The sequence below is a fragment of the Salmo salar genome, chromosome 16, assembly GCF_965601325.2.
Source record: "Salmo salar chromosome 16, fSalSal1, whole genome shotgun sequence".
NCBI lineage: Eukaryota > Metazoa > Chordata > Actinopteri > Salmoniformes > Salmonidae > Salmo > Salmo salar.
This window is the reverse complement of record NC_138306.1, coordinates 25,627,625-25,654,300: the sequence shown is the minus strand read 5'-3', so window position 1 is coordinate 25,654,300 and position 26,676 is coordinate 25,627,625. Positions and strand designations below refer to the sequence as shown.

Genomic DNA, 26,676 nt, shown 5'->3' with positions numbered 1-26,676 from the left:
CCTTGTTTGTCTGATTACAGTGGGAGTGGTAGATGGTCATCATTGGAAAAAGAGGTGAAGTACAGTGGAAGAGAAGTTATCTGTCCTGTCAGACTCCTCTGATTTGGTAGCTGACTACACCCAGTAAAAGAGTGTCATCTGAGCTGTCTCTCTGGTGTGGTGTAGTGTTAGATGTTACATGGTTAGGAGAAAAGTTAGTTACTGCTGGCTGACAAGCTAAACCACCCTCTCTCCTGGGATGTAGAGCTGACAGGTGTATAAAATGGAGCACACAGCCATGCAATCTCCATAGACAGTAGAATCGCCTTACTGAAGAGTTCAGTGACTTTCAACGTCATACGATGCCACCTTTCCATCAAGTCAGTTCATAATTTCTGCCGTGCTAGAGCTTCCCCGGTCAACTGTAAGTGCTGTTATTGTGAAGTGGAAACGTCTAGGAGCAACAATGGCTCAGTTGTAAAGTGGTAGGCCACACAAGCTCACAGAACTCGTCTGTCCTCGGTTGCAACTAGGGTTGCAAAGGGTCGGAAACTTTCCGAGATATTTCCGGAAATTTTCTATGGGAAGTTAAGCCTGGGAATTTTGGGAATGTTGCTTACATTCATAAAAAAAAGTTAGCTTATAACAGTGAACCTTTTTTTGTGGGATACACAAGGCAATTCTAGGTCTTGTGGCATATTTTGGTTAAACTATCCCCAATTTAATGGAATTGCAACCCTCTGCATGCACAGTGCATTCTTCCATCACATGTGCAGTGCACTCTTCCATCACATGTACAGCTGATTCTCAAGATCTTGCACACTAATGAGATGCCTTTGAGCCCACACTAGTACACTGTCTGAGCCAAGGACTACATGCTTTCTGGTAAGTTTTGATTACAATACTAGGTGGGGTGAATATATTTTATGACATACATTTTTTTTTTTGTTAACTAGTAGCCTACAGCAAAGTGTGTTTAAATAATTTCTAACTTGTTAACAATTTCTGCTAGTTAGTTGTTGCTACCATGTGTGTTTTAGCTTGCTTGAGCCTGCTAACTCAGTGTTAAGTCACCTGTTTCCATACATGTTTCATTTTAAAACATTTATCTTACAAAATCTAACTGCTTAACTATTTATCTGTACATGGAATTGTATTTTAATAGTTTTCTTCATTTTTTCCCCCCTAATCTTTACAGGAAAATGCCACGGGCACTATCTAATGTGTGGAGACATTTCACTGGAGCTAATTTAGAAGGAAAAGCTGTGTACATTTGCAAACACCGTGCCAAATCATATGTGAAGAATGCAACAAAGATGCAGAATCATCTGGCCAAGTGCATAAAGTTCCCTCAGCGCTCACAACAAGCAACCTCTGACAAAAGACCCTCTACTTCTATTCGAGGTGAAATTGATGAATCAGACACCTTATCGATAGCAACAGCTCATGGTTCTCCTGGAATCAGAAGGTTTTTTGGCTCAATGGAGGAACATAGTCAGAGAAATGCTGATGTCTTGCTCGAGCTATGTATGCAACTGGTTCACCTCTGATGCTCACAGACAATGTGTATTGGAAGAGATTTCTAAATGTTCTTCGCCCAGCATACACCCCTCCAACCAGACATGCTCTATCTACTAATTGTCTGGATGCAGAGTTCAACAGACTTCAAGTGAAGGTCAAGCAAATCATAGAGATAGCAGACTGTATTGCAATCATCTCTGATGGGTGGTCGAATGTTCGTGGGCAAGGAATAATTAACTACATCTCCACCCATCAACCAGTATTCTACAAGAGCACAGACACACCGGTCTCTACATTGCAGATGAGCTGAAGGCAGTCATTAATGACCTTGGACCACAGAAGGTATTTGCACTAGTGACAGACAATGCTGCGAACATGAAGGCTGCTTGGTCTAAAGTGGAGGAGTCCTACCCTCACATCACAACCATTGGCTGTGCTGCTCATGCATTGAATCTGCTCCTCAGGCACATCATGGCACTGAAAACAATGGATACACTCTACAAGCGAGCCAAGGAAATGGTCAGGTATGTGAAGGGTCATCAAGTTATACCAGTAATATACCTCACCAAGCAAAGTGAGAAGAATAAGAGCACCACATTGAAGCTGCCCAGCAACACCCGTTGGGGTGGTGTTGTCATCATGTTTGACAGTCTCTTGGAGAGGAAGTCTCTCCAAGAAATGGCCGTATCACAGTCTGCCGATATGGACAGCCCCATGAAGAGGATCCTCCTGGATGATGTATTTTGGGAGAGAGTGGTAAGTAGCCTGATACTCCTGAAACCTATAGCAGTAGCCATTGGACGGATTGAGGGAGACAATGCCATCCTGTCTGATACTCAGACTCTGCTTGCAGATGTAAGAGAAGAAATCTGTACTGCCCTGCCCACTTCACTGGAAACTGCAGTTCTGAAATACATCAAAAAGCGTAAAGACTTCTGCCTGAAGCCCATACATGCCACAACTTACATGTTGGACCCCAACTATGCTGGCAAGAGCATCCTGTCTGGTGCAGAGATCAACAAGGCCTATGGTGTCATCACTACTGTGTCTTGCCACCTTGGCCTGGATGAGGGCAAGGTCCTTGGCAGTCTGGCGAATTGCACTTCCAAGCAAGGGCTTTGGGATGGAGATGCAATATGGCAGTCGTACCAACATATCTCATCAGCCACCTGGTGGAAGGGACTTTGTGGATCAGGCTCTTTCCCCTGTTGCCTCCATCATCCTCCAAATCCCACCAACATGAGCCGCCCCAGAGCGCAACTGGTCCTTGTTTGGGAACACACGCACCAAAGCATGCAACAGGCTGACCAATACAAGGGTTAAAAGATTGGTGGCCATCCGGGCAAATTTGAGGCTTTTTGAGGCTGACATCGAGCCATCCTCAACAAGGTTGGAAAGTGACAGTAAAATGAGGCCTCAGAGTCTGATGTTCAAGAGGTGAACATTGAGGTTGTCCAGGGAGAAGACATGGAAGCCTGAGAGGAAGACAACCAAACCATTAGTTTCTAGACATATTACAGATGTATGTTGAAAACGTTTTTGGGAGATGCGATGGATCATTGGGGATCATTCAATATTCCCTTTCTTTTGTTATTCAGTGAAATCGGGGCGGCAGGTAGCCTAGTGGTTAGAGCGTTGGACTAGTAACCGAAAAGTTGCAAGATCCAATCCCTGAGCTGACAAGGTAAAAATCTGTCGTTCTGCCCCTTAACAAGGTACTGTTCCTAGGCCGTCATTGAAAATAAGAATTTGTTCTTAAATGACTTGCCTAGTTAAAGGTAAAATATATATTATTTTAAATAAAATCATCCCATGTGAAGAGTCAACTAATTTAATTGAAGTTCAATTCGTAACTAAATACTTTTTATTTCTATTGGAAGGATTTAATCATTTGCAATTGTCTACTTATGATAAGGTAAAAGGTTTATGTCTCCATATGATATGGTAAATATATCCAATGCAAAAAAACATTAAATGGTATTAATATTCATTCCCATATATTCCCGTTAATTCCCACGGAAAGTTTTGACCTCTGAATATTACCTAAAATGTGCAACCCTAGTTGCAACACTCACTAGCGAGTTCCAAACTGCCTCAGGAAGCAACGTCGGCACATGAACTGTTCGTCAGGAGCTTCATGAAATGGGTTTCCATGGCCGCACACAAGCCTAAGATCACCATGCGCAATGCCAAGCTTCAGCTGGAGTGGCGTAAAACTCGCCGCCATTGGACTCTGAAGCAGTGGAAACGCCTTCTCTGGAGTGATGAATCATGCTTCACCATCTGACGGACAATTCTGGGTTTGGCGGATGCCAGGAGAACGCTACCTGCCCCTATGCATAGTGCCAACTGTAATGTTTGGTGGAGGAGGAATAAAGGTCTGGGGCTGTTTTTCATGGTTCTGGCTAGGCCCCATAGTTCCAGTGAAGGGAAGTCTTAATGCTACAGCATACACTTACATTCTAGACGATTCTGTTCTTCGAGCTTTGTGGCCACAGTTTGGGCATACATAGTAGTATCATCTGCGTATGTGACCGACCGCCTCGATTCGGTCTTATGTTGTAAAATTTGAAAATGTGTTTTTCACATTGGGTTAAAGTAGAGACTCAGCTAGAAAATGGTATATCATACACTGCAGTTGAAGAACAATGGGAAAGTAATTCTGCTTTGAAAGTTGATAAACTTGTAAACCCATTTTTGAGAAAATGTCCTTGAACTTTCTTTGTCTACACCCATTCAGCATTGTTCACACCCTCTTAAGCCTTAGGCCCTCCCATCTCTTTAAGGATTTACATGTGAGGCCATTTGCTAAACATAGTGATTAGTTTAGTAAACAACCAAAGATTTTAAGACTAAAAGCGGTGAAAGTAGTAACTAACAATAAGGAAAAACTCCAGGTAAAAATACAGTGTCTAGTCCTTTGCCTATATCCTCATCTGACTTTGGTGCAGGTCATGTTTTTCTTCAAATTAGTCTCTGGTAAACACACACTATATCAAATAAAAAGTTGATTTGTCACATGCACAGGATACAGAAGGTGTAAACAGTACATTGAAATGGTTACTTGCATAGTAGCAATATCAAAAATAAAGTGTCCAGATAAAAATATTTTATAATTATTTAATGACAATTACCTGACAGTCTTGTCTAAATTGATGGGTCATGTGAAGGAAATGATATAACCAACCCCAGCCACATCTAGCTAAGTGGATGGGTCACTACTGTCTAGATGTGTACACATGTTCATGAAATACAATAGATGGCTGTAATCACCCCCAGATACACCTGGCTAACTTGATGGGTCATGTAATCATCTGGCTAAGTGTTTTTTTGTTTAGACATGTACTGTAGCTAGCTAGCTAACAATGAACCGGCATAATCCCAACTCATACGACCACCATCCAATACAAACATTGTCATAGCTGTAGTATGAATCTGCAGGTAGCTAAAGCTAATCCGCAGGTAGGGTTTCTGAGAATGCAAATAAATGGATTACATCCGTAAGGTTCGCTAGCTAGCTAACCATGAACAGGCGTCAGAGCTCAGTCCTATCGAGGATAACAATGAAATAGCAGTATCAACAGTATCAAAAGCTTTTGACAGGTCCACAAACAAAGCAGCACATTTCATTTTAGTGTCAAAAGCATGGACACTAATAACTAACGATCATTAATAACTAAAGTGGTTGCTGTAATAGTGCTGATGCCCATGCCTAAACTCTGATTTACATTCAAAATACATTTCTCAGATAAAAAAGATCAAAGTTGTTAATTTACCAAGGATTCAAGAATCGCAGCTAGACAAGGACGCCTTGAAATGGGGTGATAATTATTAAGATCACTACAATCCCTGCCCTTATGGAGTGGCAGCACGAGCTGATTTCCATACTTTTGGAATATTTCCTGATACCAGTGTTAAATAGAAATTGTGTTTATTAAGCCAACAATGATGGGTGCTGCACACTTAAGCAGACCGGGATCCGGTTAGTCGGACTCTGTGGATTTCTTCTCTATTGCTAGCAAAGCTTCCAGGACATCTTTTTCAGTAAATAGCCTAAAAGAAAAGCTTTGACTATAATTTCTCTGATCATTCATCAAGTTTCCCCTATCAGCATCCAGCCCAATATAATTATGAATAGGCTTAGAAGTTCTTTCCAAAAGAGAGCCCGCTGAAATAAAATGACAGCATTTTTTAAAGTAAATTCATTTTTTGCGGCATAGTGGAGGAAGTAGAACCCTTCAGGGATTTGACAGTTTTCCACAATTTAGCCGTGTTCCCATTACAATCCGAAAGGGCTGTTACATAATAATCATGTTTAGCCTTTCTGATTTGTCTTACACAAAGATTCCTCAGTTTAATAAATTGCCAGTCCAGGCCTAAAGCCTGTGTTCCAGGCATCATTTCTTTTATGAATGACTTCTGATAATTCCGGAGTGTACCAGGCATTCGCTCTACCCTTTTAAGGGAACATTATTAAGGGACATCAGTAAGGGATCATAGCCTTCACCTGGATCTACCTGGTCAGTCTATGTCATGAAAAGAGCATGTGTTCTTAATGTTTTGTATACTCAGTGTGTGTGTGTAGAAATGTTTTATTACTCAAACTACCGGCGGGCCGGATTGGTCCCCCTCCGTATGTTTGATACCCCTGCCTTAGACTGTAGAGATATCTGCTAGTGAATGCCTCTTCTCTTCTCTCTTCAGCCTATACCTCTCTCCCTGCTTGTTTAATTCCACAGCATCTCTGATCATTCTTCTCACCATATCTGCTTTTCTCTCTACCTTGTTCTCGCTTCTCTCTCTTTGTTGATTTCTTTCTCTCTCTTTCTCTCTCTCTGCTAGACTCTGGTATTGACTCAGTGGTCTGTGTCTTTGCAATTACTGTGGTGCTGTTGTGTTGTAGTTTGTATCTTCTCTTTTTCCTCTCTCTTTCTGTACTAATGGTGTGTGTTGTTCTGGCCCAGTGTTGGGTAACACACGCTCTTACAAACTGCTAGACTGGAATAGTGTCGCTGCAGGTACCTCCCTCCTTCTACTGGTCTCACACACTGGAGACATGGTAGCTCACTGAAACACACCCACCCAGGCACACAAATATGGGTGTCTGCAAGCATCTAGTTAAAGCTCTAAACTAAAGCTCTGTTTCTTTCACTGAGCTGCCATCCTCCTCTCTCCTAGTCTGTGTATGTGTGTGTACTGAGCATGCGCTAAGCCCCCCCCCCCCCCCTTCCCCCTTGGCTAGCCCACCATCCCAAGCTGCTACACCAGTGTGTGACACATTGCATCCCTAACGTTCTCCCTGTGCTTCAGTAATGTTCCTCTAAGAAGCCTGTCCAGGTTAAAACTGAGACAGACTGGGCATGTGCATCATCCCTGGATCCACTGGGCCGTATTCATGCTGGGAGGGGGGAAGAGACAAGAGGATGGAGGGGGGTACAGGAATGGAGGGAGTGCGAGACAGAGGGTAGTGTAGTTGGAGACAGGGCTGTGTTGTTTCAAGCTCTGTGATGAATGAATATGGCCCTCCTCTGCCCATGCGTGTGGATGTGAGCGTACCTGTGAGACATGCTGCTTCTTTTAGAGAGGACCCTGCTCTGCTCTGGGTCTGTTATGCCTGAGCCATTTATCCATCCATCTCACGTCATTCCTTCCTCCCTGTGTCTCCGTTTTCCTCTTTCTCTCTCCCTTCTTCCCTCTCTATCGTCTCTATCTCTCTTTGAGCATGTGGCCTGTCCCAGGAGGTACAGAGTGGACCCATGGTTATTAAGGACCATGGTTCAGCCTCCACCAGGTGTCCCTCATTTGAGTATGATGAAGGCTCTGAGGAGGGCCTCTTCTCCTCCTTGCCTGGCCTTATGTGAGGCCAGGGTCTTGTTCAGGAGCCTCAAAAACTGTAGATAATGTTTTGAAACAGGAAGGCACTTGTCCAATAAGAATACTCCTATTAGTTTTTTGGTTTTTTTAGCTTTGGTGTGAACTACTGAACACAATACATTATGGGAATGAAGTTAAGGAGATGTAGGGGGTTGGGACGCCACCCTACATTCCTGTCTTCCTGTGATTGGCTGGCCTGGAGATGATGCTATGAGATGAGAACAGGCCAGACACTAACTAAACACCTTCATTATGTTCATCATCGTCATCGACATCATGTTGACTGTGTTATGAACTGACAGTTGGTTTAGTGGTATCTGCTTGCTATGATGCACCATTTTAACACAATCAGCAAAAAACAAGTGTCAGTTGATTCTCTGTTGCTTCTTATTTTCTGGTAATCGCTAGTTTCGATACTTCTAGTTTCTAATAGTCACCACTCTGATGGTCAGTAAGTTTCTAGAAGTTCTAATAGGTTTTAGTTTCTGATAGTCAGCTAATTTCTGACTGTCGCTAGTTTCTGGTAGACAGTCAGTCAGGTAGCCAGCCAGTGTGTGTGTCTGTGTCGCTATGTATGTGTGTCTGTGTATGACGTTATGTGTGTTTGTGTTGCAGACGAACCGGAGACGAGGGACGCGTGGTGGGAGGAGATTCGTCAGGAGATCAAGTCTCATGCAAAAGCCCTGGGTTGCCACGCTGTGGTGGGATACAGCGAGAGCACCAGCATCTGGTACACTGCGTGCGCACGCACACACACAATACAAAGACCAAAACTGTATTTCAACGTCTGTTAGTGCATTATAGGCAAAGAAAGTTATCTAAAGTTATGTGGATCTAAAGTTATCCACCATCTCTCTCTCTCTCCACCCTCTCCCCTCCCTCCTGTTCCCACAGTGAGGAGGTGTGTATCCTGTCTGCATCTGGCACGGCGGCCATGTTGAATCCCAGATTCATGCGTGAGGGCTGTCTGGACACCGGCGGCAGCGACCACAGGTTATCACGGCAACCACACCCCGGCATGGTGGGGTCGGAGAGGGGCGAGGGGGAAGTTGGCTCAACCTGGCTGGGGTAGGAACACACACACTCACTGCTGGATGGGTGTTAGTGTAGGTGTGAGAAGATTTGAGTGGCCGGGAGGTTTTGGACTAACCTAGTCATTGATTGTTTCTAAATGGAGAGTGGCGTTCTGAATAAAGGAATTGGATTAATTGAATAAAAAAAAATTGTGTTCTAGCAGTCTTTCTGAGCTGCGTGTGTGTGTGTATTCCAGGTATGAGGATGCGTCGCCCCCTAGCTGCGGGTTTGCTCACATCCCGTATGATGAGTTCAACATGCCGTTCCCAGCTCAGCTTACATACTGCTACCACTGTAGGAGACAGAAGGTCCCTGATGTGCTCTTTACTACCATAGACCTACCTGCTGAGGCTGAGGTTACTGGGAAGGGCTGCCTCATACAGGCTAGGTAACATACACACACTACCACCATATTTCCTGTCTGTGTGGGTAATAAACTCAGCAAAAAAAGAAACGTCCTCTCACTGTCAACTGCGTTTATTTTCAGCAAACTTAACATGTGTAAATATTTGTATGAACATAACAAGATTCAACAACTGAGACATAAACTGAACAAGTTTCACAGACATGTGACTAACAAAAATGGAATAATGTGTCCCTGAACAAAGGGGGGGTCAAAATGTAAAAGTAACAGTCAGTATCTGGTGTGGCCACCAGTTGCATTAAGTACTGCAGTGCATCTCCTCCTCGTGGACTGCACCAGATTTGCCAGTTCTTGCTGTGAGATGTTACCCCACTTCCACCAAGGCACCTGCAAGTTCCCGGACATTTCTGGGGGGAATGGCCCTAGCCCTCACCCTCTGATCCAACAGGTCCCAGACTTGCTCAATGGGATTGAGATCCAGGCTCTTCACTGGCCATGGCAGAACACTGACATTCCTGTCTTGCAGGAAGGGTACCACATGAGGGAGGAGGATATCTTCCCTGTAATGCACAGCGTTGAGATTGCCTGCAATGACAACAAGCTTAGTCCGATGATGCTGTGGCACACTGTCCCAGACCATGACGGACCCTATACCTCCAAATCGATCCCGCTCCAGAGTACAGGCCTCGGTGTAACACTCATTCCTTCGGCAATAAACGCGAATCTGACCATCACCCCTGGTGAGACAAAACCGCGACTCGTCAGTGAAGAGCACTTTTTGACAGTCCTGTCTGGTCCAGCGACGGTGGGTTTGTGCCCATAGGTGATGTTGTTGCCGGTGATATCTGGTGAGGACCTGCCTTAGAACAGGCCTACAAGCCCTCAGTCCAGCCTCTCTCAGCCTATTGCGGACAGTCTGAGCACTGATGGAGGGATTGTGCGTTCCTGGTGTAACTTGGTCAGTTGTTGTTGCCATCCTGTACCTGTCCCGCAGGTGTGATGTTCGGATGTACCGATCCTGTGCAGGTATTGTTACACGTGGTCTGCCACTGCGAGGATGATCAGCTGTCCCTGTAGCGCTGTCTTAGGCGTCTCACAGTACGGACATTGCAATTTATTGCCCTGGCCACATCTGCAGTCCTCATGCCTCCTTGCAGCATGCCTAAGGCACATTCATGCAGATGAGAAGGGACCATGGGGATCTTTTCTTTTTGTGTTTTTCAGAGTCAGTAGAAAGGCCTCTTTAGTGTCCTGAATTTTCATAACTGTGACCTGAATTGCCTACCGTCTGTAAGCTGTTAGTGTTTTAACGACCGTTCTAGAGGTGCATGTTCATTAATTGTTTGGAAAGCATGGGAAACCGTGTTTAAACCCTTTACAATGAAGATCTGTGAAGTTATTTGGATTTTTCCGAATTATCTTTGAAAGACAGGGTCCTGAAAAGGGGACGTTTCTTTTTTTCCAGAGTTTATTATGTTGTTTCGTATGAGGAAGGTGGCCCAGGGAGGTGTGTAAAATTGTGTTATATTGCAGGTTGTGTCGTACGAAGAAGAAGGCCCAAGGGGAGGTGAATGCTACTTCCATCTCTAACCTCCTCCCCTTCATGGAGTATGAGCTCCACACACAGCTGATGAACAAACTCAAACTGCGCTCCATGAATGCTCTGTTTGGACTCCGCATTCAGATCAGTGTGGGAGAAAACATGCTCCTGGGACTAGCTGTAAGTCTGTGTGTGTGTGGTGGTGGCGTGCGTGCCTACCTCTCCTCCAGTCTTCTACAAGGTGTGTATCTGACGTGTGTGTGTTGTGTGTATCCCTCTCTTTGACGTGTGTGTGTCCAGTCTGCAACGGGGGTGTACCTGTCAGCACTGCCAGCTCCAGGTGGTATCCAGATAGCTGGTAAGACCCCCAGTGACCTGAGCTACGACCAGCACATCTCCACCATGCAGAAACGCATCGATGACACCATCGCCAAGAACAAGGAGCTCTACAACATACACCCCCCGGTGAGAAACACGCACACACAGCCATATGTGTGTAGTTGTAATTCTGTGTAAATATGAAAGTGATAGTTATATCCTGTCTTTCTCTGGTTGTTAAGAAGTTATTTACGTTGGACCCTGAGGCATTCACCGGCCTGAATACGGTACTGAGCATGCCCAATTAGTGATGCATGCCACACTACCCTGTCTATTAATCAACTCTGTATGAGTACAACACCCTCTAGAATCACAGCTCTGTATGAGAACTACAGACTTTCAAGAATTAAACCTCTATACAGTGAGGGGAAAAAAGTATTTGATCCCCTGCTGATTTTGTACGTTTGCCCACTGACAAAGAAATGATCAGTCTATACTTTTAATGGTAGGTTTATTTGAACAGTGAGAGACAGAACAACAACAAAAAAATCCAGAAAAACGCATGTCAAAAATGTTATAAATTGATTTGCATTTTAATGAGGGAAATAAGTATTTGACCCCTCTGCAAAACATGACTTAGTACTTGGTGGCAAAACCCTTGTTGGCAATCACAGAGGTCAGATGTTTCTTGTAGTTGGCCACCAGGTTTGCACACATCTCAGGAGGGATTTTGTCCCACTCCTCTTTGCAGATCTTCTCCAAGTCATTAAGGTTTCGAGGCTGACGTTTGGCAACTCGAACCTTCAGCTCCCTCCACAGATTTTCTATGGGATTAAGGTCTGGAGACTGGCTAGGCCACTCCAGGACCTTAATGTGCTTCTTCTTGAGCCACTCCTTTGTTGCCTTGGCCGTGTGTTTTGGGTCATTGTCATGCTGGAATACCCATCCACGACCCATTTTCAATGCCCTGGCTGAGGGAAGGAGGTTCTCACCCAAGATTTGACGGTACATGGCCCCGTCCATCGTCCCTTTGATGCGGTGAAGTTGTCCTGTCCCCTTAGCAGAAAAACACAGCCAAACGTAATGTTTCCACCTCCATGTTTGACTGTGGGGATGGTGTTCTTGGGGTCATAGGCAGCATTCCTCCTCCTCCAAACACGGTGAGTTGAGTTGATGCCAAAGAGCTCCATTTTGGTCTCATCTGACCACAACACTTTCACCCAGTTGTCCTCTGAATCATTCAGATGTTCATTGGCAAACTTCAGATGGGCATGTATATGTGCTTTCTTGAGCAGGGGGACCTTGTGGGCGCTGCAGGATTTCAGTCCTTCACGGCGTAGTGTGTTACCAATTGTTTTCTTTTTGACTATGGTCCCAGCTGCCTTGAGATCATTGACAAGATCCTCCCGTGTAGTTCTGGGCTGATTCCTCACCGTTCTCATGATCATTGCAACTCCACGAGGGGAGATCTTGCATGGAGCCACAGGCCGAGGGAGATTGACAGTTCTTTTGTGTTTCTTCCATTTGCGAATAATTGCACCACCTGTTGTCACCTTCTCACCAAGCTGCTTGGCGATGGTCTTGTAGCCCATTCCAGCCTTGTGTAGGTCTACAATCTTGTCCCTGACATCCTTGGAGAGCTCTTTGGTCTTGGCCATGGTGGAGAGTTTGGAATCTGATTGATTGCTTGCTTCTGTGGACAGGTGTCTTTTTTACAGGTAACAAGCTCCTAATCTCAGCTCATTACCTGTATAAAAGACAGCTGGGAGCCAGAAATCTTTCTGATTGAGAGGGGGTCAAATACTTATTTCCCTCATTAAAATGCAAATCAATTTATAACATTTTTGACATGCGTTTTTCTGGATTTTTCTGTTGTTCTGTCTCTCACTGTTCAAATAAACCTACCATTAAAAGTATAGACTGATCATTTCTTTGTCAGTGGGCAAACGTACAAAATCAGCAGGGGATCAAATACTTTTTCCCCTCACTGTATGAGTACAATACTCTGGAATCACAGCTCTGTATGAGAACTACAGCCTTTCAAGAATTAAACCTATATGAGTACAATACTCTAGAATCACAATATGAGTAGTCCTACAATTACAGCTGTATGAGTACAGTCCAGAATCACAGAGCTACGGAAATGCATACACTCTAGAATCACAACTCTAAGTACAGTCTAGAATCAGAGTTATATGATAGTACACTCAAGAACACAGCTAGTATGCTCATGCATATTCAAGGGGCTATAGTTTTTCTTAACACAAAATACATTAGTGCAACAGATATGGCAGAAAATAGTTTTCATCAGATGACAACAGCAGTGCAATGCTATTTGGCTAGCATCCTCACATGTATATTAGCTTACAATTCAAAAGCAAGGTATTTTCTTTTAGCAAAAACGATGCATGGCCATCATATTTGTAATGTTTATCACAGAATGAATGTAGCCAGCTACATTTCCTAATGTTTTGTTTGCATTTTGACTTATTACTGGAGAAAAACTACACCGGAGGAAAGTACTTGGGAAAAGTAACCTACACCAGTCAGAGCTCTGTCTGGTGATCCAATGACTAGAGCAAAGATATTTCATCCGAGTGGAGAAGTGAAACTAAAGCATGAAATTTGTCCTTTTCCATTGATGATTTGGAGTGAACCCTGACTGAAGCAGAATTTACAATAAGAAGCATTTTAGATCTGCATTTACAAAACGCAGCAAGATATTTTATCAAAACTTTTCTGAGTGAAGAAAGCTAAATGCTGTGTTAACCCAACCCCTGAAGAGTCTTCTCACTTTTCCTCCCTCCACCTAATTGTTGTGTGTGCTATTAACTAATATAAAAACTTACTCTAGTAATAGCGCCTTCTTGGGTGTGGGTGAATTGGATGTGATATGGAAGTAGCTACTTATTGTGTGGTTTGGACTGATGGTGTTGCTATGGGACTGTGACTAACTCAGTGGCTCACATCCCGGACAGGGTTGGTCGGAGCCACACACACACCTATTGTTGTGTTGTTTTTATTGCTGTTGTTGTAGGAGTGTATAGAGGAGGTGGTGGGGTCTCCTATCCCTGACAGACAGCGGTCCAGCAGACTGTTCAGGTCTACCTCTGAGAGTTCAGATGAGCTGTCCGAACTAGACCTGTCCCACGGCAAGAAGGATGCCTTTGTACTGGAGGTATGGCTGGCTGGGTGTCCTCTACTGTAGGGTGTGTGTATTGTAGGGTGTGTGTACTGTAGGGTGGGTACTGTAGGGTGGGTGTGTGTTAACTGTAGGGTGGGTGTACTGTAGGGTGTGTACTGTAGGGTGGGTGGGTGTGTACTGTAGGGGGGGTACTGTAGGGTGGGTGTGTGTGTACTGTAGGGTGTGTGTACTGTAGGGTGGGTGTGTGTGTACTGTAGGGTGTGTACGTGTACTGTAGGGCGGGTGTGTACGTGTACTGTAGGGGGTGTGTGTGTACTGTAGGGTGGGTACTGTAGGGTGGGTGGGTGGGTGTGTGTATTGTAGGGTGGGTGTGTACTGTAGGGCGGGTGTGTACTGTAGGGCGTGTGTGTGTGTGTGTGTGTGTGTGTGTGTGTGTGTGTGTGTGTGTGTGTGTGTGTGTGTGTGTGTGTGTGTGTACGTGTACTGTAGGGGGTGTGTGTGTACGTGTACTGTAGGGGGTGTGTGTGTACTGTAGGGTGGGTACTGTAGGGTGGGTGTGTGTGTGAACTGTTGGGTGGGTACTGTAGGGTGGGTGGGTACTGTAGAGTGGGTGGGTGGGTGGGTGTGTACTGTAGGGTGGGTGGGTGTGTGTGTACTGTAGGGTGTGTGTGTACTGTAGGGTGGGTACTGTAGGGTGTGTGTGTGTGTGTGTACTGTAGGGTGGGTGTGTGTGTACTGTAGGGTGGGTACTGTAGGGTGTGTGTGTGTGTGTGTGTGTGTACTGTAGGGGGGGGTGTGTGTGTACTGTAGGGGGGTTGTTATGTTGGATGTGTAAATTGTAGTGTGTGGGCATAGTATAGGATGTGGTGTGTTAATGCATTTCTTCTGTCTTCAGATTGATGACACTGATGCAGTAGAGGACATCCAATCCCTACTTACTGATGCCCCCATACCTGCAGGTATACACACTGTTCTATTAGAAATTATATTTTCTATTAAACTCTGCTCTTTCACCATGTTCGTCCATCCGTCTGTCTGTCTCCAGGGTTCTACAGCTGTAACACGGAGGTCATGCCTGGGATTCACAACTGGACTTCAGGACTACAGGTCAGACTCACACACTACAACGACGACGACTACTACTACTTATTTTGCGATTTATAATATCTTACTCATTCTCTTCCGTTCCTCCCAAGATGTTTACATCTGTCCGGGTCTACAGACTCAGTAATGCCAATCTGACCAACCAGGGCCTCAACAAGATCTTCACTGACCTCTGTGAGAATTTGCTCAAAGTAAGACCATACACACAAGAGGGAAGCACGGGTTAAGCGTTGGTGTTCCTCTTACTTAATCTACTTAATATATAACTTCCATATTAAATTGAACTGTCTGCTTTGCATTTGTCTGTGTGTGTGTAGAGTCTATACTTTAAGCTGCGTTCCATGATCCCCTGCTGTCTTTGCCATCTCAACTTCACTGTAGCCGTACCAGAAGAAGAACTCATACAGGTGAGAGGACATGCATACCTGAGCACACCTCTCCTATCTTGTCAGTATTTGGTCAGTATTTTTATCTTACATTTATGTCATTAAATGATAGCAACAAGGTAAAAAGAGTTTCATTTTCTCACATCCCCTCTCCCCTCCAGGTGGCGGTGACAGCCGTAGCCATGAGTTTTGACAAGGAGACTCAGCAGGCAGCAGACAAGGCTCTCACCAGGGGTCAGTATTCTGAAAGCCTATATGTCAAGGCTTAGAGATAAAGTTCTGGAGTTATGGCGAGCTGGAGAGATAAGACCCTCTACTGGAGTTGGTATACTCGGGTGGGTTGAGGGGGGAAAGAGATTGAACTCTGTGTGTTTGTTTGTTTTCCAGGGAGTGGTGAGAATGAGGAGCAGCTCCAGTTTTCTATGGAGCTGTGTGGAGAGTCAACCATCTCCAACAACCAGCCTACAGCCAAACCTTCTGGTACACCACCACACCTTACCCCTTATAATCTTAACCACTAACAACCGCCTAACCTTTAACCTCCAATAACCATCCCTTAGCAGACAAAACATCAGAAATCCCCTAAATGCCTGTAATCTCTCACCCTTGAAGCTCCCTTAACCATAGTGTTCTTTTTCAGTGTGTTCTGTGGTGGTTGTGTTAAATGTGAATTTACCACCTGAGACTGTATCACCAGGTAAATGCTGTAACAGTATACCCAGGTAAATCTTCTCTCAGGTATTTTAGACCTGCAGCCCTGTCTGTATGTCTAGAAGAGAAACAATCCTGCTCATCATTGGTCTGGAGAGAGAGGAGGGGTTAAACTAAAATGGCTGCCCTCCACCACCTCCACATCAACCAAGACTAGGAGATGGGATTTAGGACTAGGGAACAAGATGTGGGTATAGGACCAGGTAGTATGACTAGGGAATAGAACGTAGGAAAGGAAGCGTCTGTCTGTAAGGTATTGAGATACTGTGTGTTGTATCATGCTGAGGACTGAAGAGTGGATCATGTTGTGTGTGTGTGTGTGTGTGTGTGTGTGTGTGTGTGTGTGTGTGTGTGGGGACAGGTGTTCCTGAGAGTGCCATGGTCCACTCGTCTCGAGGTAAGCTCCCCCCCACACCCCACCCCATCCCACCCCCTCCCTGCTGCCATGGCTACCACGGTCCTGTTTTAAGTTCTCATCCTTACATTTTTTATTTTGTCCCGTGTTCTTTTCTTTATGTGTGTCTGTATTATGTTATGTCATGTGTGTATGCGGTTTTCGGTGTGTGTGTGTGTGCACTTGCGCATGTATGCGGTGTGGATGTTGTGTTCTCTCTGTGTGTGTACGTGGGGTCTGTGTGTGCGTGCATGTATGTGGTGTGTGTGTGTATTTTTCTCCAGCTCCCTCGGTTGATTACGGTTCCTTTGCAGACAGATGCAGCACCTGGCTAGAGCTGCTTAGGCTGAAAGCTCACACCATAAGACGAGGATCAGTTAAGACAAGTAGGAGGACACAGTTGCTAGCACATTCTGGTACACACACATACACAAATATACACATCTCTCCCCGCATGCCGCTGGGGGGTGGAGAGTCTCAGATCATGCACCAGCTGATTAGCTAGAGTGTGAAAGTTGAAGCCCCGCCCCTCAGAGGGATAGCCAACTAACAGCCAGTGTATAACCTCTGACTCTGTCACAATAGTGACTGACATGGAGGAAGTAAACATCAGAGTATCTTAAAACATGCTTAAAACGCACTTAAAATGTCTCACTAAAGCTGGTGACTGGGGGAAATGCAGTTTGATATTTCTGCACTACGTAAATAAACTGTTTCATAAACTGATAATAACTGAGCATAATTAACTGGGTTAAAATTTCACAACACATCTCAAATCACACTGTATCCCCTTTATAATGCACTACTTTGGATCAGAGCCATATGGCAGATCCCTGTGTAATGCACTAACTGGGGAGTGATTTGAGATGCAGACTTAATGTTGTTCAAATTGTCTGTGAAGGTTCCTGGTCTGATTGAAGCATCATTCACTATGTTACAAGATGGAACATCTTTCACACTCTGGCTTGTTTCAATCATTCTGCTTAGCAGACTGCCTTCTGTTTCTGTTCTGTATCGATCATACACACACACACGCTAATTCAAACAAACTCACATAGGGACTCTCTCACACCCACACACAGGTACAGTGCCTTCAGAAAGTATTCATACCCCTTGGCTTATTTCAAATTTTGTTACAGCCTGAATTCAAAATGTATTAAATTATTTTTCCCCCACTCATTCATCTACACACAATACCCCATAATGACATGGTGAAAACATGTTTTCAGAAATTTTAGCAAAGGTATTGAAAATAAAATACAGAAATATCTAATTTACATAGAAATATCTAATTTACATAAGTATTCACACCCCTGAGTCAATACTTTGTAGAAGCACCTTTGGTGGCGATTACAGCTTTGATTCGTCTTGGGTATGTCTGGATCAGCTTTGCACATCTGAATTTGGGAATTTTATCCCATTCTTCCTTACAGATTTTCTCAAGCGCTCATAAGTTAGATGGAGAGTGGCGGTGAACAGCAATCTTCAAGTCTCCACAGATTTTCAATGTGATTCAAGTCTGGGCTTTGGCTGAGCCACTCAACGACTTTCACATTCTTGTTCTGAAGCCATTGTAGCATTGCTTTGGCTGTATGCTTGTGGTCACTGTCCTGTTAGACTGGGGCGAAGATTTACATTCCAAGGTCGTTTTCACTCTGAAGCAGGTTCTCAAGGATTTGCCTGTATTTGGCTCCATTCGTTGTTCCTGCTTTTCCATTTCTCAACTATGGAGACCACTGTGCTCTTGGAAACTTTCAACACTCTAGAAATTGTTTTATACCCTTCCCCAGATAGATTTGTGATGAGGCATATATCTCGGAGATCTACGGACAGTTCCTTGGACTTCATGGTATAGTTTCTGCTCTGACGTGCGCTGTCAACTGTGGGACCTTATATAGTGTTTGTTTCTAAATCATGTCTAAACAATTGAATTGGCCACAGGTGGACTCCAATCAAGTTGTAGTGAAATCTCAAGGATGATCAAAGGAAATTGGATGCACTTAAGCTCAATTTGGAGTGTCATAGCAAAGGGATGTGAATACTTATGCAAATTAGATTTCTGTATATATTTTTCAATACATTTGCAAATTATGGGGTATTGTGTGTAGATGGGTGATTTTTTTGTTGTATTTAATAAGTTTTGAATCTGGCTATAACAACAAAATGTGGAATAAGTTAAGTGGTATGAATATTTTCTGAGGGCACTGTAAATACAGACACACGCACACACGTGGCTCAGGCCTGGCCAGTGTTATGGCTGTTTGTCTGTCACTGCCTGGCAGCTTACGCTTTCATCATTGTGATTATACTGTCACTATGCTGCCCTACTGCGCACAGATGCTCACATACACACATCGCTTATAGTTCATATTCAAATTCCACACACTCTACATCCATTTTCTTCCAGCTCATAGCCCATCATGTCTGCTATTCTTTGTAGTGCCATCTAAAGCCGGAGTCTGTTATTGCCATCCATTCCTATGTTTTTTTCTCTCACTCCTTTTCTCTCCCCCCACCACCCCTCCTCCAGTCTCATCTTCAGAGCGCTGCAGTCCTCTCCCAGAGGGGCGGTCCCGGTCGCTACGCTCCACCAGGTCGTTGCCATGCGGTGCCCCTGTTACTGTGGTGAAGATGACTCCTCTGTCCTTCCTTCCCGGGACGCGCATTGTGAAATACTTGGGAATCATCAACATGTTCTTCATTAGGGAGACCACGTCACTACGAGAGGTACCCGCATACAGATGTTTGTGTGATAGATTCCTGAACATGTCATCAGAGATGAATAGGGCATTTTTACATTTTTCTGTGGTGTGCGTAGTCGGTTCCTCTGCTCGCTCATAGCAGTGATATTGCAATGGTTAGCATATTTCATGTGTGTGTGTGTGTGTGTGTGTGTGTGTGTGTGTGTGTTAGGAGGGGGGTGTAAGTGGCTTCCTCCATTCCTTCATAGCGGAGGTGTTTGCCATGGTCCGTGCCCATGTAGCAGCTCTGGGGGGCAACGCCTTAGTGTCATACAGCATGAAGGAGTGTGTCTTCATGGAAAACCCCAACAAGAACCAGGTACAAAAACACACACACTGTTAATTTGCTCTGTTCAAGAACTGGAAGCCTATAGCATTACACGATTTTCTCAAAGAACCAACAGGTTAAAGAACCTCATGTCTGTCCTCTCTCTCTCTGCCTCTCGGTTTCTCCCTCTCGGTCTCTCTCTCTCTCTCTCTCTCTCTCTCTCTCTCTCTCTCCTCTCTCTCTCTCTCTCTCTCCCTCTCGGTTTCTCCCTCTCGGTCTCTCTCTCTCTCTCTCTCTCTCTCTCTCTCTCTCTCTCTCTCTCTCTCTCTCTCTCTCTCTCTCTCTCCAGGCTCAGTGTCTGATTAATGTTAGTGGTGATGCTGTTATCTTCATCAGAGAATCAGAGCAAGAGGCCATACCCCCTCTGTTGACCAGCAGACAGACCAGCAGCACTGGGGCTGACGGGACCACATGACACACACTTGAGTCTAGCCATCCAAATAATCGTGATTTGTGTCTGCCTTAAACAGATGGAACATCTTAAGGTTAGGTAGGACCCCACAAATTACACACGCAAACAAACACGCAGTTGACAAGTTGGAGAAATTGTCTCTCATTGTCCATTGAGATACTCTACAGAAGCCATTTAGAGGCAGTCTGTCACTTCTCTCTCTGTTTTGCTATAATAGACATTCCAAAACATGGTGAAGCTTTATGCAGCTAATAGACCTATCACTCTCCATCCAGTCTCAGCAGTCACTAGCCGGCCTGCTAGAGCGGACAAGGTATTCATTAATAGACCGCTCCGTACAGGGTAGTCACTACTGTAGATGGCCATGGTAGAGAGAACTAAATTGTAGAAATAAATGTTTTAATTGTCTGTCATACGATATTTGGGCTAACACACATGCCCTGTGGACAGCCTCCTGCCATCCTCCTGGCTGTCATGACTGCAGCCTTCCAGGTCTCCATACTACTGAACTGTCCTGTCTTTAACGATCATGTAAATGCTGGAAAACAAACTAATTGCGATGACACATTTTTGTTCATTGTTTAGATGCCACTTTTGTTTGTGTAAATGTGCGCTACAATCAGATTTGAGTATTTTTATAATGTAAAATTATATTCGTCAAGTCTAATGAAATTCTGGAAGTTTGATTTATATGGTGTAAGAGAAGTAAGGGTACAGTGATCTGTTCTACTGTTAATGAATATAACCTGTCTCTCTTTCGCTGTAGGACTTGAATGTACATACATACATGTGTTGCTTAGTGTCTGCATGTATTTGTTATTGCCATGACTGTCTGTCTGCTCGTTGCCTGAGATGATCAGTCCTGCACAATAAACTAAACTAGTCCTGTTGACTAGTCACCTTTATTCCTAGTTATACGTACATATCTGCCTCAATTGCCTCTGCACATCGACTCGGTGCTGGTACCCCATGTATATAGACACGTTAACGCTACTCATTGTGTATTTATTATTACGTGTTACTACTTTTCTATTATTTCTGTTTTCCTTCCCTCTGCATTGTTGGGAAGGGCCCGTAACTATTTTACTGTTCGTCTACACCTGTTGTTTACGAGGCATGTGATGAATAAAATGTCATTTGATACAGTGAAAAACAGCTTGCCAGTGCCTGTTCCTGCCTCAATGTCAAAGCGGATAACATTGCTTTGAAATCATGATTCATTTGTAAACGAGAAAAGACAAGTTATCCTAGCTCTGATCCATGGTGTTTGAGGCCGCACGTATAACGTCAAGCTCAGGACCAGAGCTACATGATTTAGGGCTAAGACAGTACAGTATGAAGATGGGCAGAAACTGCTTCTCCAATATAAATCCCTGATCAAGTTGTAGGCGACGTCATGGGGATGTTGGCTAGCTAAGCTCATGCCTATGCGCAGTTCGACAGTTAACTCGCGTCGAACTGCGCATGTGCAGGTTGTCAAATCAGACACGCCTTTGATGTATAGTTTGTGACTAAAATGAAAACGTATCTGTGTCACTTTCACGGGGTTGGACTGATAACATGTTCAACTACTGAAGACATTGGCTCCAATCTAGGTTGTGCCTTTAGATTTCGAGAAAATTTACAAATAAGGAAGAATTGTTTCACTTATCTCGTTGACTTCTCGAACACCAGACCCCGGCCTGGTTTTCTTCGCAAGTGTTCCCGGGAGTCTCGTGATGTTGCGCCTCTGGGTTTAGAAACTCTGTGTTTAGGGTGTCTATCCTGCGTATATGCGGCAGTCTTTTCCTTTCCCCCTGAACATTTTTCATCCACCTGTAGCGACGTGTCTCCACCACTGATATAATAATGCAAGTCGGAACTAGGAAACTCGCAAATGTCTGTATGCATGTGAACACCGCATTCGAATGGTCTCAATCTCAGTGCTTGTCTTCCAGTCCCGCTACAGTAGCCTACTGACGGTCCCTGTTGCAGGAGCAGAGAGAGAGGAGACACCCAGTAAAGGGCTCCACACAGCGCAGACATGGGCTGTATCACTCTGCCGCGCCGCCTGTTCCTCTGGCGCATGGCTCTCATCTACATGTTCGCCATTGCCTCCCTCTACCTGCACATACCAGATGAGCTATCTAGCTAGCTGTCCCATTTTAGTTAGGATAGCTTTCTAGCATACAGTCATTGCTTTCTAACCAGTTAGCTATGATTGTTGTGGTATCTAGCTGCTGTGATGGCACACTATGGTATTTCACCCAATAGATATGGGCAGTTATCAACATTTGATTTGTTTTCTAATTCTTTGTGAGTGTTTAATCTGAGGGGGAAAATGGTCTATTATGGTCATACATTGGCAGGAGGTTAGGAAGTGCAGCTCAGTTTCCAACTCATTTTGTGGGCAGTTAATTTTAAAAATATATATATTTCACCTTTATTTAACCAGGTAGGCAAGTTGAGAACAAGTTCTCATTTATAATTGAGACCTGGCCAAGATAAAGCAAGCAGCTTGACACATACAACAACACAGAGTTACACATGGAGTAAAACAAACATACAGTCAATAATATAGTAGAAAAATAAGTCTATATACAAAGTGAGCAAATGAGGTGAGTTAAGGGAGGTAAAGGCAAAAAAGGCCATGGTGGCGAAGTAAATGCAATATAGCAAGTAAAACACTGGAATGGTAGATTTGCAGTGGAAGAAAGTGCAAAGTAGAAATAATGGGGTGCAAAGGAGCAAAATAAATACAATAGGGGAAGAGGTAGTTGTTTGGGCTAAATTATAGATGGGCTATGTACAGGTGCAGTAATCTGTGAGCTGCTCTGACAGCTGGTTCTTAAAGCTAGTGAGGGAGATAAGTGTTTCCAGTTTTAGAGATTTTTGTAGTTCGTTCCAGTCATTGGCAGCAGAGAACTGGAAGGAGAGGCGGCCGAACGAGGAATTGGCTTTGGGGGTGACCAGAGAGATATACCTGCTGGAGTGCGTGCTACAGGTTGGTGCTGCTATGGTGACCAGCGAGCTAAGGGGGAATTTTACCTAGCAGGGTCTTGTAGATGACCTGGAGCCAGTGGGTTTGGCGAAGAGTATGAAGCGAGGGCCAGCCAACGAGAGCGTACAGGTCACAGTGGTGGGTTGTATATGGGGCTTTGGTGACAAAACGGATGGCACTGTGATAGACTGCATCCAATTTATTGAGTAGGGTATTGGAGGCTATTTTGTAAATGACATCGCCGAAGTCGAGGATCGGTAGGATGGTCAGTTTTACGAGGGTATGTTTGGCAGCATGAGTGAAGGATGCTTTGTTGCGAAATAGGAAGCCAATTCTAGATTTAATTTTGGATTGGAGATGTTTGATGTGAGTCTGGAAGGAGTGTTTACAGTCTAACCAGACACCAAGGTATTTGTAGTTGTCCACATATTCTAAGAGTAGTGATGCTGGACGGGCGGGCAGGTGCAGGCAGCGATCGGTTGAAGAGCATGTATTTAGTTTTACTTGTATTTAAGAGCAGTTGGAGGCCACGGAAGGAGAGTTGTATGGCATTGAAGCTCGTCTGGAGGGTAGTTAACACAGTGTCCAAAGAAGGGCCAGAAGTGTACAGAATGGTGTCGTCTGCGTAGAGGTGGATCAGAGACTCACCAGCAGCAAGAGCGACATCATTGATGTATACAGAGAAAAGAGTCGGCCCAAGAATTGAACCCTGTGGCACCCCCATAGACTGCCAGAGGCCCGGACAACAGGCCCTCGGATTTGACACACTGAACTCTATCAGAGAAGTAGTTGGTGAACCAGGTGAGGCAATCATTTGAGAAACCAAGGCTGTTGAGTCTGCCGATGAGGATGTGGTGATTGACAGAGTCAAAAGCCTTGGCCAGGTCAATGAATACGGCTGCACAGTATTGTTTCTTATCGATGGCGGTTAAGATATCGTTTAGGACCTTGAGCGTGACTGAGGTGCACCCATGACCAGCTCTGAAACCAGATTGCATAGCGGAGAAGGTGCGGTGGGATTCGAAATGGTCGGTAATCTGTTTGTTGACTTGGCTTTCGAAGACTTTAGAGAGGCAGGGTAGGATAGATATAGGTCTGTAGCAGTTTGGGTCAAGAGTGTCCCCCCCCTTTGAAGAGGGGGATGACAGCAGCTGCTTTCCAATCTTTGGGAATCTCAGATGACACGAAAGAGAGTTTGAACAGGCTAGTAAAAGGGGTTGCAACAATTTCGGCAGATAATTTTAGAAAGAAAGGGTCCAGACTGTCTAGCCCGGCTGATTTGTAGGGGTCCAGATTTTGCAGCTCTTTCAGAACATCAGCTGACTGGATTTGGGAGAAGGAGAAATGGGGAAGGCTTGGGCAAGTTGCTGTGGGGGGTGCAGTGCTGTTGACCGGGGTAGGGGTAGCCAAGTGGAAAGCATGGCCAGCCGTAGTAAAATGCTTATTGAAATTCTCAATTATAGTGGCTTTATCGGAGGTGACAGAGTTTCCTATCCTCAGTGCAGTGGGCAGCTGGGAGGAGGTACTCTTATTCTCCATGGACTTTACAGTGTCCCAGAACTTTTTTGAGTTTGTGTTGCAGGAAGCAAATTTCTGCTTGAAAAAACTAGCCTTGGCTTTCCTACCAATTACAATGTACTATTGAGCCTTGTGTGTCCCAGTCTTGTGACTACACTTTCCTACTATCTCGGCCTGAGGACCTCCCTGCCCCCACCTTTTCCTGGATCTTATACAGGTGTCTTCCCTTTCTCTCCCTGTTCCACAACTCTTGCCATTTGTTTTTAACCACTGCTTCTGCTTTACTGATTTGACATTTACATCTCAACATTAGGATGTTTTAAGAGCCTGCTTGGTGATAACATCCACCTCCTCATTCCCCTCTACTCCCACATGAGCTGGTACCCAGAGGAACATCACAAATACCCCAAAAAAATTCACCCTATACAAGCGCCGCAAAACCTCATACAGTACATCATGTCGCTCTGAGACACTAACTTAAGCTCCTCAGTGCTGCACAGGAGTCCGAGCAGATGACTACTCTGTCTGGCCTCACCACCTCCACTCACTCTGCAACCAATAGTAAGGCCAACAACTCCATTGTGTAAACAGATAAATGATCCATTGCTCTTTTTGTCACTGCCACCTTAAACTCGAGAACATTAAAAGCTGCACCTGTCCTCCCTGTTTGAGTCCATCTGTGAATATATTCAAGAAAGCATAGTATTGTGGCTTTAAATGTTCACTTACAACTGAGTCTACTCCTTAATCAACATATCTTACCCTCTCAAGCACCCCTAGATATATCACTACTGTAAGTCGCTCTGGATAACAGCATCTGCTAAATGACAAAAAATGTAAATCACTGGCTGAGGGAGAAACCAAGGTGGGATAGCAGGAAGAACCACAGAGGGGCTGAACGCCCTCCCAAACAACCCAATCTCTCTCGCCATGCCATTGCCTATCCACCCAAAGCTTGTATTCAGATTTTGTTCATGTTCCCTGCACTCTAGGATTACCTTTTTTGTAGGCTGTTCAGCCTTATGTCCTTGTAGATTTACCCAATATGTCACGGCTAGCTGTTGTCGTCTTAACTTTAAAGGCATCTCTCCCAACTCTACCTGCATCGCTGCCACCAGGGAGGTCCTGAGTACTCCACAACATATTCTTAGGGCTTGGGCCTGCATTAAATCTAGCTTTTTAAAAGATGTCTGAGCTGCTGATCCATATGCTATACTTCCATAATCCGGTGATGACCTTAACAGCGCAATATATATCATTATCACTGCCATTCTATCTGCACCCCAATCCATTCCTGACATGCAACGCATCACATTCAATATGTTTTTTCTCATTTGAGGACTACCCCTGTTAATATGCTCCGCCCATGTGTCAATCCAGAGCCCCAGAAACCTAAACCCTCCCACCCTCTCCAGATTCCTTCCATACAGCTTCAAGTATATTTCCTCCCAAACCTTCCTTCTTGAAAAATAAACGGTTTCTCAATTGAAAACTTGAAGCCCCACCTGAGGGAACACTGCTCAACTTCCCTAATCACTTCTTGAACTCTTCTGGCTGTATGGGTACCCATGTAAAGCTTGTGTGTTTACCCAGAGATATTAGAGAAAATAAGAGAAGAATCCAATTGAACAATGACTGGAGGACTGTATAACGCCCCACCCAGCAGACTGGACTGTCGACCAATTAAGTTCACGTTGTAATGCTGCATCACACGGTTGCTAAGCTGATCTTCACACAATCCCTTCTCAAAATCAGAGTCACTCTGCAACCAAAATAAGTCGAGAAATCTATTTTCCTCTAAAGTACATAATGTCACGATTCCAAAGCTATATGACATTACAGAGAAGTTAGTTATCTTACATCTCTGAAAATATTTGTAATGTACTTCTTGTTCACAAAATTCATGCTAATGTTGGGTTTTTGAGCTAGCGCCCAATTGACTACCATTCACTCCTTGAAGTAGAGCTCCCCTTGTCCCAAAATAGCCCAGAACACAACGTGCAGCCCATTGACGATGCATGGGCAACAGACACAATTGGCATTAATACGATTTAAATGGAGTTTCCATCTCCTCAAATTATTTTTGGTTTACCGCAGGTAATTAACAAGGTTAGGGCTACTTATTGAGAGATCACTATTCATTTGCCTACATTTTGTGGTGACCCATGTTGCCAGAGATAGCTGGTGCCTACCCATCAAAAGGTAAACATTTTCTGGTCATGGTTAACAATATTTTTTTCAGAAAAAGGTATAAAATGTATAACAATGATAACATCCACATAGGGCT

At 44.4% G+C, this 26,676-nt stretch overlaps 1 protein-coding gene across 8 annotated transcripts in view; it reads left to right on the top strand.

Annotated features, from left to right (window-relative positions):
- The window catches only part of LOC106573427 (C2 domain-containing protein 5), a 63,988-nt gene extending 42,944 nt beyond the window's left edge, over window positions 1-21,044 (top strand). For 2 of the 8 annotated variants that reach the window (XM_014148467.3, XM_014148474.3), the window contains 18 exons: window positions 7,990-8,104; window positions 8,269-8,442; window positions 8,645-8,836; window positions 10,346-10,532; window positions 10,653-10,817; window positions 10,913-10,957; window positions 13,708-13,848; window positions 14,711-14,774; window positions 14,861-14,922; window positions 15,012-15,110; window positions 15,237-15,326; window positions 15,467-15,539; window positions 15,693-15,785; window positions 16,378-16,413; window positions 16,695-16,826; window positions 18,941-19,137; window positions 19,324-19,470; window positions 19,769-21,044. In XM_014148467.3, the coding sequence (XP_014003942.1) occupies window positions 7,990-8,104; window positions 8,269-8,442; window positions 8,645-8,836; window positions 10,346-10,532; window positions 10,653-10,817; window positions 10,913-10,957; window positions 13,708-13,848; window positions 14,711-14,774; window positions 14,861-14,922; window positions 15,012-15,110; window positions 15,237-15,326; window positions 15,467-15,539; window positions 15,693-15,785; window positions 16,378-16,413; window positions 16,695-16,826; window positions 18,941-19,137; window positions 19,324-19,470; window positions 19,769-19,894 (2,138 nt within the window). In that variant the 3' untranslated portion in view covers window positions 19,895-21,044. The remainder of the gene's footprint in view (window positions 1-7,989; window positions 8,105-8,268; window positions 8,443-8,644; window positions 8,837-10,345; window positions 10,533-10,652; window positions 10,818-10,912; window positions 10,958-13,707; window positions 13,849-14,710; window positions 14,775-14,860; window positions 14,923-15,011; window positions 15,111-15,236; window positions 15,327-15,466; window positions 15,540-15,692; window positions 15,786-16,377; window positions 16,414-16,694; window positions 16,827-18,940; window positions 19,138-19,323; window positions 19,471-19,768) is intronic. The other 6 variants (XM_082962624.1, XM_082962628.1, XM_082962626.1 and 3 more) reach the window with 6 other exon arrangements.
- Window positions 21,045-26,676: the final 5,632 nt, after the last annotated feature.